Source organism: Lampetra fluviatilis, chromosome 3 (genome assembly GCF_964198595.1).
Source record: "Lampetra fluviatilis chromosome 3, kcLamFluv1.1, whole genome shotgun sequence".
Taxonomy (NCBI): Eukaryota; Metazoa; Chordata; class Hyperoartia; order Petromyzontiformes; family Petromyzontidae; genus Lampetra; species Lampetra fluviatilis.
In genome coordinates this window covers 20,709,933-20,722,965 of record NC_136277.1, presented here as the reverse complement: position 1 = coordinate 20,722,965, position 13,033 = coordinate 20,709,933, and the positions used below count along the sequence as shown (strand labels likewise).

The 13,033-nt window shown below is 48.1% G+C and overlaps 1 protein-coding gene across 3 annotated transcripts in view; it reads right to left on the bottom strand.

Moving 5' to 3' along the window:
* Nucleotides 1–10,980, bottom strand: part of ACER1 (alkaline ceramidase 1) — a 33,703-nt gene extending 22,723 nt beyond the window's left edge. Inside the window, exons 1-2 of one of the 3 annotated variants that reach the window (XM_078884804.1) lie at nucleotides 10,942–10,980; nucleotides 9,724–9,851 (exon numbers count right to left, since the gene is read on the bottom strand). In XM_078884804.1, the coding sequence (XP_078740930.1) occupies nucleotides 9,724–9,816 (93 nt within the window). In that variant the 5' untranslated portion in view covers nucleotides 9,817–9,851; nucleotides 10,942–10,980. The other 2 variants (XM_078884799.1, XM_078884792.1) reach the window with 2 other exon arrangements.
* Nucleotides 10,981–13,033: the final 2,053 nt, after the last annotated feature.

Here is a 13,033-nt window from a genome sequence, read left to right as displayed (position 1 = left end):
GGTAACTTCCTGTGCCCTCAATCAGATTACATCTATCAGCTGCCGAAGACCCCAGTGCCACACTAAATGAGAGTTCACGACACAGAAAAAAGACAAAGGGCCCACTTATAGCCCTAACAGATGTTTTTGGGCAAGTGCTGTTAGCGGTACACGAGGGGGGTGGGTGGCCAGCACCACAACACAGCAATAACCATAATAAAACCACACGGCTAAAGTTGACGGCCAGGTGAGGGAAATTGCAATCTTGATCATCCAAATGTGTTTTCTCAAGTTAAGGTTAAAACCTGGATATTTTAAACCATAATCAGTGCTTATTGAGTCATGTGGATCTCAACGACACTCTCCGATCTGCACCTGTTGCTAAGCTTTGCCCGTCAGCTTCACGTCTCAACTCGTGTGCAGACATAGCGAACATAAAACTGAACACAATCGTCAATAACGCTGTGGCATGAAAAGTAAAAACATTAAATAGGCAATGGCGCTAATAGTACACGAAGGGCCATTGCTCAGAATGTCACCGATTCTACATTTTTGTTCCTTTTAAGGCAGCGTTATTGATGAATTTGTTCATTTGGGGGGGGGGGGTATTTGCACTTGTGCACCATTGCCAACGAAGGATCACCAAATAATGTGTTGCACTTGGTAAACAGCCGTGTGGCTTTCGAGTGTACAGGTGGGGCCCATGGGCTGGAGTGGCCTAGATGCTGAATTTGACAGGGGCCCCCCATTTCATTACGGCACTGCGGTGGTGAGACGTTAACTACCTCGCCTGATATACAGGAGGTCGTGGGTTCGATCCCGACCCTGACGCTTGCATATTTGGAGTTTGCAGGTCTCTCTGCCCGTGGTTGCGTGGATTTATCTCCGGGTCCTCCGGTTCTTCCCTCCACGTTTAGAAACACGCGTTTAGAGTATTTGGCTGCTATCAATTCCCACGTGATAAGCCGCTTCGTTGAGATATCATTTGTGGCCAGGTCGCTTTTGAAAAAGAGCTACATAGTTCAGAGGGCCTTGCCTGGTAAAATAAAAAAAAGTATAAATAGTATTCCTTGCACGAGGGCCCATGCCAGGCATGCTATTCCATTGGTTTAAACAACACAAAGCGAGTGATACAGATAAATTCACCTTGATTCATTTACTTTGTTACGCAGAAATATCTATTTCCAATGGCTTTATTTTTGACAACAGTAGTTTAGCCTAGAGGTCAGCAAAGCATGCCACTCAGCTGTTTTTCCTTTGGCTGATGGCTTAATTACTGATCTAACAGGAAATGAGAATTGTGCGGCCGTACAGGTGCCAGCATTTCCAGCTCAAATATAGAGGAATATGGAGCACGTACACATAATAAGTGGCGAATGTATATTATTTACGTATGTCTGGGGAAGCTTATGCTTCATCGTTTAAGCGAATGCGAAGAACGGGAAAAAGAGTACGGGAGGCCCCATTCCATTGCTTGCACCAGGGTCTATTCCAACCACGCTACGGGTACTGAGGTTGACCTCAGTGTGCACCAGGCACTGTGTATATCGGACGCTGTCAACCTGTTAGCTGACAGACATGGAAATGTATCAGTTGAGAGCTATTGCATTTGTGGCCTGTTTGTTCCAAGGGTGTGTTACAGCCCTATCCCAATCCAGATTGACGTCTCTGTTGAGCCTTGACAACAGGGCTAGCAAAAGCGGTTGATCAAGTTATTACTAATGGTGTTCAGTATATGTCAAGCCAATTGCCTGGTGTGGTCATTCTGGAAACGCCGGCCTGACCGAATGTTCGGTTTAATTATGCAGCCCTGGCAAGTGAGTGATGGGTTGAATGCCGCCGTACATCAGCGAGACACTTAATCCAGCTGAAATGTCGCATGCTGTCATTTGTGGAGATGAGATGTATGTGTGGTGTGTTGGTTACATTAAGCCATTGCAGCATCAGCCAACAACTAATAGAGGCCTTGGTATGCCACTGCCTCCGTCACTTAAAATTATCTTCTCCCCAGACGCCATGGGGAAGGGAGGGTGGCAGCGATAAGGCAGAGTATGAAGAAATTGGTTTCCACCTGCTTGCATTTGACTCTTTATTTATTGCACGTCGTGATCAAATACTTATTGACTCTGTGCCACAAAGATGAACTGCAATCACAATAAATGTACAGCCCTCTGTCAAGCAACCGCTGGATGAAAGCCTCCCCGTACGCCGTGCGGTTGAATAACTCATACTTACGCACATGGTGAATGTGCCAAGCTGACAAGCAATTACGAACTGTCCTGTACGTCAAGAACAGATGGAGCTCCAGCATAACTTTCCCAAACCAAACTGCACGCTTCTCTTGCCTTCACGTCGCTGTGCATAGCGATAACATCGGCCGCTGTGAAAGCTGGATGACGTGCGAATGTTCACTCTGCCCATGAGTTCATAATTGGATGTTACAGGGACACCTAACACGTCGTTCCAAGCACCTCGTGAACACTGCAAATCCCGTGATGCACTTTCTTTGTCCAACACACTTGACTGCGTGAAGCCCAATGGAGCTACGACATCGATTCGCTCGGCACAGTGCCCAAGCAATACACGGCTGACCCAGTTTTGTTCAAAGTGATGCATCGTAAATGTTACGATCAGTTCTCAATCCGCCGCGAGATGAAGGCCTTCTCACATTCGTCATGGGGGGCAGGGAGGGGGGTGTTGAACGATACTGCGTCATGCGGGTCAGTGCAGGTTGGTGAAGCGTTCTTCATGTTGGTGAAGCGTTCTTCATGATGGTAAAGCGTTCTTCATGATGGTGAAGCGTTCTTCATGTTGGTGAAGCGTTCTTCATGATGGTGAAGTGTTCTTAATGATGGTGAAGTGTTCTTCATGATGGTGAAATGTTCTTCAGGCTGATGAAGCGTTCTTCATGTTGGTGAAGCGCCCTTCAGGTTGATGGAGAATTTTTCATGTTGGTGAAGAGTTCTTCATGTTGGTGAAGCGTTGTTCAGGTTAGTGAAGCGTTCTTCATGTTGGTGAAGCGTTGTTCAGGTTGGTGAAGCGTTGTTCATGTTGGTGAAGCGTTCTTTATGTTGGTGAAGATTTCTTCATGTTGGTGAAGAGTTCTTCATGTTGGTGAAGTGGCCGTCACTCGCCACTGACGTTCGCCATGGACGGAAATCAAAGTCGAGTCGCCGGGTTCACAACGGAGCGCATGAACCACTGCGCCACCACTCCCCACCCCCTTATACATTTGTGGAAATTACGTGAATAATTAATGTGAAGTCGGCTCAGTATGAAATGTTTTGTTTTGTTTACCCGGCAAGGCCCACTGAGCTGTTTGCTGTAGCTCTTTTTTCATAAGCGACCTGGCCACAACGAAGTGGCTTTTCATCACGTGGAAATCTATAACAGCCAAACACTCGAAACGCATGTTTCTAAATGCGGAGGGGAAAACCGGAGGATCCCGAGAAAAGTCCACACGACCACGGGGAGAACATGCAAACTCCAAATATCCAGGCGTCAGGGTCGGGATCGAACCAACGAGCCAAACTCACGTGTTTTGGTGGAATCGGTTCGCGAATAAGGTGACCAAGTATTACGAGTAGTGTCAAGGGATTTTTGTTGCACAGCGGTTCTTCTTCTTTTGTTTGGCTGACGTAGATGCAGCTGCGATTCACTTTCAGGTGGTGAAGTCAGATAACCGCGTCAGGAGCGGCGGAATGTGTCGCGGTGCAATTGCACGGGCAGTTTGTGGGTGTTTTGTAAGTCTGGGAATTTTCTGATTCATCTTATTTATAGCCCGTGTGCTTTCAAGCAACATTAAGTGCCACCGACATGCCATTGTGGACAGCGTTATGAACCTGAAAACCTGAGTTCAATTCCCGGCCACGGCTAAAGTCAGTGGCGCATGATATCTCAACGGTCCTGGCCATCCCACCCACTGCTCTTTGCCAACCTGCATTGATCGGGGTGGTGAAGCATGGTCAAAGAATGACTTTGACTGACATGGTGTGAGGAGGCCTTCATTCAGATGAGGATCTGACAAACAGAGTGGAACAATGTGGCCGTCCAGAATTATCACAATATTCGAGTCCCAAACATACACCTCCTGACGTTGACATTCCCTGAAGACACTGATGTACACCAGTGACCACGTCTGAACATCAACAGGCTGACGTGCACATATCCTTCACGAATGGGATATTAAAGACAAGCCACGTGTTTGCCATAGTGGCCATAAAATAAATCACTGTGGTCTGCACCCCTTCAACGGAGGGACAGCAAAACTAGACGAACTGTCTCCTGAAGCCCTCTCGTGGCTTATATACCTCGATTCATATTCTTGGGTTTTTTCGGTAAAGTCACGTAGGTAAAAAAATGTAAATTAATAAAAGTAAAATAAAAAATAAAATAAAAATCACGACGTTTCGGAGGCAACACAAGCTTCCGTCTTCAGGTGGCACGCTTGCTGTATCAAATGAGAAATTTATCATTTGATACAGCAAGCGTGCTGTGACGGTTCCACCTGAAGACGGAAGCTTGTGTTGCCTCCGAAACGTCGTGATCTTTATTTTATTTTACTTTTATTAATTTTAATTTTTTACCTACGTGAATTTACCGAAAAAAACCCCTAAGAATATGAATCCTTGCAGTCACGAAAGCTTCAAATCTAGAATTAGATACCTCGACTTTGGGATTTAGCCCCTGAACATATTGCCACACGCAAGAATAGAACTGACAAAGTTGTAATTGCGAGAGTTGGTATTAACAAACCGTTGCCCTCTCACTTCAGTGAAATTGTAAAAAGGCTAGGAGACAAAGATAGGACACCGCATAGATACCCCATTATGAAATGCACTCTTTGATTTGTGTTTTAAAGCAATAGTTGGAGATGCAACCTTGTAATCCGGTAGGTACTGTATTTGCACTTGACCAGATTTGTCTAACTTTATCGATAACGGTCACACTGGGGTTGTGTCTTACTTTACAGAGCATGTTACAGTCTGGACGAATATGGTAGACAGTATATATTAGAACGAGAAATGCTTGCCGAGTAGTTTGTATGTGTCATTTCCGCAGCATGCTATCGGCTGTAAAGAGGACGCTAAAGATCCTGTGACATCGCTCGCAATATTAGGCTTTCGTGTGCCAGTGTCATAGCCCCAGATACCATCATGCAAGTTTGACCTGTAATTTAACTGTATCATACAAAAACATGATGCCCCTGACGGATTCCTATGTGTGTATGCTTACACATATTCCCTGACTGGGCGAAAATTCCCACCAGGATTTCACTTGGTTAATAAAGGACACGTACTGTACAGATAGAGGACCTATCCGAAGGAGACCTGGCCTTATATGAATGCATCAAAACATAAAACAATTCAACGATGCAGAAAAAAAATATTACATTATAAATACCTTAAAGTTAACGCATTAACATGAGTTATTAAATGGACCGTGTGGGCAACAACTTGGGTGCCTGCATTTTGTTTGTATAACAAATTACCATTATTAATTGCCAACAAGGACGTGGACAACAACAAAGCAAAGCATTGTGCAAATGAGCCGAGCTAGATTCATGATGAGAATAACGCTGAGAGACACGGAGAGGAAAACATGGATCAGAGAATACATTTCAAGTTGTAGACATAATATTGACTATGAAGAAAAGTGGGATTTTGGCAGAAGGGATGATCAATGGTCAAGACGGACGATAGAACGGAAGCCAAAGGGATGAACACGTTTGAGAGGATGACCATTGCAGAGATGGAGTGGTGAGATAAACCATGTGCAGGCGACAGATAAATGTGTTGCCTCACCAGATCACGAGGGATTGATACCTTGGATGTAGGCCTCCATCCAGTAGTTGCTAGCTCATGGTTGATGATTAATTGCCAAATAGTTACTCTTAAGGCCAAATAGTTACTCTTAAATTTACTCTTAAATTTAGAAACGTGATCAGATGGCGTGGATGCAGAATGAATGGTACTGCAATACAAATAATCGCTGTTGTAAGATTACGTGTGCAGTACTGTAGGCAGGAGGCCGATCCTCAGAAACTCATGTGGCTACAGCTATACATAACTCCACTAAGTTGTCGTGCCCCACACTTACCTTCTCAACAGGTGATTGGATACCGTGAGAACGAAGGTCCCATGCCTTACTGATGCAAGTGTTAAAAACATGTAATACGTGTATTGAGATGGATTGCTGGGAAACGTGATGAGGCTTTTGAAATAAAGTCTCGTTTTCCCTTGGGTAATCTCACCCTGTCATTTTAGGATCATTGAAACGAAGTACTGTGCTGTACAGTATCCCGATTCTGCTGATGAGACCCACAATGTTGATGTCTATATTTATGCTTTAATCCACAATGCACCACGACAGCACGTGATGAGTTTGCGTGCGGCATTATATTTTTGTTGCGTTCCACAGGGCCCCCATAGTTTATATGGGGCGCTCTTGCCACTAACATCGGGTACTCGAGCAACACGTGTTTAATAAGCCTGGCTGCTGATGAGACCGAGCAGGTGAAAACTGGTCACCTGCTTGAAAATATTTGTCTGGAAAGCCCAACATGGGCCGATGAACATTTCTATACCCTTTTTCTTCTTGGTTCTTTCGGTAAAGTCACGTAGAATGGAAATAATAAAAATAAAACATAATAAAATAATTCTCACGACGTGTCGGCCACAACGCAAGCAGCCGTCCTCAGGTGAAGAACAGGTCTGTCGATAAGACAGACTCTGGAGAACAGGTCTGTCGATAAGACAGAGTCTGTCTTATCGACAGACCTGAGGACGGCTGCTTGCGTTGTGGCCGAAACGTCGTGAGAATTATTTTATTATGTTTTATTTTTATTATTTTATTATTGCCATTCTACGTGACTTTACCGAAAGAACCAAGAAGATGAATCCCTGCAGTCACGAAAGCTTTTAATCGAAATTTCTATACCCGTACGGTTTCTGCATTTACTGCATTTGTAGAGACACCGATATGGTATGTGCAGAAACTGCATTTGTAGAGACACCGATACGATATGTGTGCGCATGTTGTTTCCTGCCGGCGCTGCATCGGGCTTAGTCGCTTTGTGGAGTCACAGTGGGAGGAGAGGGGAGGTGGGTGGGTGGGGGGTGAAGAGCACGCGGCGGTAATTGATGTGAAACACGACACAGCTGATAAAACAGCGGAGGCGCTGAAGCTCCCTCGCCCCCCCCCCCCGGGTGCACACGGGATATCTCGTGTCGTCTCTTAGCAAACTCTGCAATCTCCGTGGCAGCGGAGAAGCCCCCCCCCCCAATTTAAGGACACGGGTTGGGATTACCCTGCAGGGCCAGTAATAACAAGCTGGCCACAATCATCACCGGCGCCGCTGCTGCTGCTGCTGCCTATTGACACCTGCGAGCATCAGCACGCATGCCGTGCCAGTGCGACGCTGCGTTGGTTGGAAGGTGGCTCAGGCAAGAATGAATAACAAATGAAAATACAACAACAAACGATCGGCACATTCGTCAATAACACCGTGGTCCCTAAACAGGGAACGCGAGCAGATAATCGGTGACGTTTTTAGGGGAGCCTTCTACGCAGCGCAGACGAACTCAGTACTGGGAGCGACAGAGACTCCCCCGCTAAAAAAAACTAATTTGCAGCGGGGGACATTTCATGTCAATGTCTCGGCGTCTTTTGTGACAATCTCAACGAGCTCATCACGAGGCGCTATCCTCAACATCGCGGGGACTGAGAGACCCGCTGCCAGCCAGCGCTGTTCACAAGGCTCGCTCTTCGCTCTTCGACGAGCTGTCTTGTCGAGAAGTGGTGCGGTGGTGGTAGTGGGGGAGGGACGCAATCGCATTACCAAGCAGAGGTCGCAAACGGGTTTTGATTCCTTACCCGTACCCGGCCGCACCAGGGTCGCAAATGGGTACCCGTACCCGGCCGGGTACGGGTACCCGTTCCCTACCCGTACCCTACTCAAAATGAGTGACAAACGGTGACTCACCAGTGACTCACGGCCTACCCGTACCCGTACCCGGCCGCACCAGGGTAGCAAACGGCTACCCGTACCCGGCCGGGAACGGGTAGCCGGGTATCGGGTAGGGTACGGGTATCGGGTACCCGGTTGCGACCTCTGTCACAAAGCAATGTTTCGGGGACATAGCCACGTGAGAAAACCCTAGCTATAAATAGTCAGACGCTTCGGGCAATGGCCCTACCGCAGAGCAGAGCGACAACCTGTTTATATAACGCGCACGGACACAGTTTTTTTTTTTGCGCAGCTGTTTCACAGGCAACGCCGTCTGCGCAATGGGGTGGACAGGAGGCGCCTCTCTGAGCGGTAACAGCCGTGGCGACATTGGAAGGGTGAGCGGTGGCGCAGTGATTGGCGCACTGAACTTATCTCAAGCCGTCTCAACCTCCCCCCCCCTCTCTCTCTCTCCTGCCACGGTACTAATCCTACTTTCGATTCCCGGTCGAGACTAGGCGATATCTGAGAGGCAGGCAGCCCTGGCTAATACGAGCCCGTACGAAGGCGCGCACTGAACTGACCAGTTGCGTTGTTGCAACCTTGCTGACCCCCATGCCCCGACTGGACATCTGTGGAAAAGAGCTTCATAGCTCATCGGATTCCGCCAGGACAAATACACATGCTGCTGATAGCCCTGCGAGAGAGATAGAGAGAGGGGTGAGAGCGGCGGAGGGTAACATCTCGCCGCGATGTTAACTACCTCGCCTGGTCTACAGGAGGTCGTGGGTTTCGATCCCGACCCAGACACCTGCTGTATATTTGGAGTTTACGGTGTATTTCTCCCCGAGATGTTAACTCCCTCGCCTGGTCTGCAGGAGGTCGTGGGTTTCGATCCCGACCCAGACACCTGCTGTATATTTGAAGTTTGCGGTGTCTCTCTCCCGAGATGTTAACTATCTCGCCTGGTCTACAGGAGGTCGTGGGTTCGATCCCGACCCCGGCGCCTGCTGTATATTTGGAGTTTGCGGTGTCTCTCTCCCCGTGGTCGCGTGGATTTTTCTCCGGATCCTCCAGTGTTTCCCCTCCACAATTAGAATCAACATCGAGCGTTTAGATGTCCACGTTATGAGCCCACTTCGTTGATGTTATCATTTGTGGTGGCCAGGTCGCGTCCGAAAAAGAGCTCAGAGTTGAACTTCTTTCGCACCGCACGTAGCCAAACCATTGCTCATCGGAGGTGTCTCGCTTGGTTTAAAACGAACAAAAACGAGTTTCGAGTTTATTAGTTTAAAAATCAGGGGTGTGGAACCTTTTTTTCTGCCAAGGGCCATTTGGATACTGTATTTACAACTGAAAAATTATCCCGTTATATTTGCTCAAGCATTTAATTAACTCGCCCCAAATGCGATGGCTGGAACTGCTTCTCTTTGGGCGAGGCGTGTGATGTTAGCTGCTATTGATGATGTTGCTGCTACTCGCAACTGCTTTTCCAGGTTTGCTCCTCGATTTATTGAATTTCGAGTCCTGCCTGCGGTTGCCTTGGCAGGGCCACACCAAATGATTTCGCGGGCTGCCTTGTACGGCCCGCTGGTCGGACGTTCCCCACCCCTGGACTTTAAATAGTTGCTTGCGCGCGTGTCCGCGTGCGTGCGTATGCGCGCGCGCGTGCGTGCGTGTGCGTGTCCATGTGTGTGCGTGTGCGTGCGCGCGTGTGTGTGCGCGCGTGTGTCCGTGCGCGTGCGTGCGCGTGCGTGCGCGCGCGCGTGCGCGTGTGTGTATGTGTCCGCACTCACCGTGTTGTAGAACTCGGCAATGCTGTTCGAGTGTCGATAGTTGCCCTCGCACCAGTCGATCCCGGAGCTGTGCCGAGCGAACAAGCTGGGCATGTCCGCGCTCCTCCTTATCCTCGTCAACCTTCTGTCTATACAAACTCACAGCCGTAGGCGCAGCGGCAGCAGCAGCAGTAATAAGGACCCCGTTGGTATATAAACGGGGGGGGGGGGGGGGTGCACGCACCGCCGCGCGGTCATTCGCCACGTGCGGAGCTGTGACGACTGAAACTCTTCAAAGAGCGCACGCGCTTATATACAGCTCGCTCGCTCGCTCAGTCGCTCGCTCAGTCGCTCAGTCAGTCGCCTACTCACTCACCACCTACTCAGTCATCACTTACTCACCACTCATTCGCCTACTCACTCACCTACTCACTCGCCTACTCACTCACCTACTCACTCGCCTACTCACTCACCTACTCACTCGCCTACTCACTTGCCTACCCAGTCGCCACTCACTCGCCACTCACCACTCACTCACTCACCACTTACCACTCACTCACCACCTACTAACCACTTACTCACCGACTCACTCGCCACTCAATCACCAACTCACTCACCAACTCACTCACCTACTAACTCACCACTTACCTACTCACCACTCACCTACTCACTCGCCACTCACCACCTACTCACTCACACTCACCTACTCACTCACCTACTCACTCACTACTTACCTACTCACTCACATACTCACCACTTACTCACCCAATGCTGCTATGAGAAGTTGTGCGTCTCTGTACTATGACAGCACATATAAATGTTTTTTTTTTTAATAGGCTACCGATACTAATTCAATCACAACCTCCGTAAATCCACTGTTGGATGAAGTGCCTGGAATATATTCTTCATAATGATTGAAAATATAAACATGCTTAGGACATCATCACTGAAAATTAAATATCACATCGAGCAATACAACAGGTTGAAATAAATCCAACACTCCCGCAGTAATAATCATACACCAACGCTTCTTCAATTAAAAAAAAATCCTCTCCTGCAATTAAAACGTCAAATAATCTCCAATTGAACTGACACACATCTAACCCGAGGCTGCAGCATCAACAACAACAACAACAGCAGGGCTTTTTTTTAAAGCAGCTTCAACATTGGCGCCACGCATGTATCGAGCCAGTGTGGAGCTAACGACACCCTCCCACCCAGCGCACTTGCTCTGCTCACCGGGGCAGGCTGACGACTGCTGCTACTGCTGCTGCCGCTTTCTTCTCTGCCTCCCGCTGCTGCTGCTGTCGATGATGACGATGATGTAGTCATGGGCGTGGAGTGGGTGTGCATGCCGTGCCGGTGACAGGCACGCAGGAGAGAGAGAGTGGTGGTGGTAGGGGGAGAGTTGCCAGGTATGTTGTAACACCTGTTTAAAGCGGCGAGGCGGCGTTGCTAACGCGACCGGCGAGCGCGTTGGCCTCGCCAAAGCACAACGCAGCCGCAGCACCCTGACCCACCACCATTCCCCACCCAACCGATTGTCTGAGCCGACGAGCAATGATATCGCGATCAAAGCCGGGTGAGCCCTGCTGCCTTGCTCTAATGGGTCACCGTGGTAATAATTGTATACATTTCTTTTATATTACGGTTCCGAAGCACAGGGTCAAAAGCTAGCCCCTAAAAAAATAAAAAAAATCGGCAAGCAGCCAGCTAAACAAACAGCACTATTGAGAGTGTGATCGATGAGCTAAATGCGTTTCTTGAATTGGGAATGTCTGGCGGTCGATTACGTCTGTAATCCGTTAGAGTTTGAGGAGGTGTCATCCCCTCGGCTTGCCAGGAGCAAGGTGGGACTCCATCTGTTCCATTTTCATGGGCTTTCTCCGGATTTTTTCGGGTTCCTCCTATGTGTAATTGGCCTAGAACGCCTTAATATATAGAGGACTGCAGAGCTCTGGGGGTCATTTGGCGCCAAGGTTCCTTCTTGCGCCTCTCAGAAGACAAGTGGGAATTACACTGTGTAACATAATGTTTGTTCCTGGGTAGTAAGTGTCATTTCCTAATTGCTTATGCCTCAAACGTATAGAAAATGGCTATTATTCCACACAAACTTTGCTTTTGTGACCAGGACAGTGATATTTTGAAATTTTTCTATTTTCAATGAGAAAACGGGCCATTTTCTGTACTTTTGAGGCATAAGCAATTAGGAAATAACACTTACTACCCAGGAACAAAAAAAATGTGTTACAGTATAAAAAATATATACATTTTTTTAAATGACAATGTGTACACTGTATCTGCTTAATATTTTAAAGACTGGTAACCAGAAGTCGGGTTTGGCATCATCCTCCACGGGGGAGGAAGCGACTTTTACTTGCTCCACTGATGCTGAGCCGGCCCGCTGAGTAAAATCGATCAACCTCCGGCCATAATTTCTGGGAACAAAAATTCGTAAATGTTGGCTTTGTGATGTTTACATTTATAATGAATCATAGACTCGAATATGTTTTTGCCAAATGTCAGCTTTCAAGCCTTTTTGAAACGTAATTAGAATGGCCATCAGCTCGCTACTCAGTTGGTCACAATCGTTTATAGTCTAATTTACTCTGTTAGATGACTAAGATCAGATGCGATGTATAGGGCCCTGGCGATAAAGACACGGCGTCAAAAACAATTATAAACTGAATTTCAAAGGTAAAATATTACAGTGGCACACGTTTTTAATGTACGATTGTGGCGGGTACTTTGTGAACATGGCGTGATGCAGAGGTGATGATGGCACACCAGAGTTCGCAATCGGGTACCCGATACCCGCACCCTACCCGATACCCGGCTACCCGTACCCGGCCGGGTACGGGTACCCGTTTGCGACCCTGGTGCGGCCGGGTACGGGTAGGCCGTGAGTCACTGGTGAGTCACCGTTTGTCACTCATTTCCCAACGTCTTGTCTCTTCTCACAATTCAAGTTCCTAGAATCAACCCACCCGCGCCTGCAACATGGCTTCATCCCAGAGGTCGCAATCGGGTACCCGATACCCGTACCCTACCCGGCCGGGTACGGGCAGCCGGGTATCGGGTAGGGTACGGGTACCCGTTTGCGACCCTGGTGCGGCCGGGTACGGGTAAGGAATCAAAGCCCGTTTGCGACCTCTGTGGCACACACACAAAAAACCGACCACACGCACTGGGTTACATGCCTACATGTTCATGGCACGCATCCTGCACGCCACTTTCAGTCTATAGGACCCTGGGCAGTGGATGATACATACTGCAGTGGGGCAGGCTGTCTACATGAAAACAAGTGCTGCACTATCACGCACTGTATATG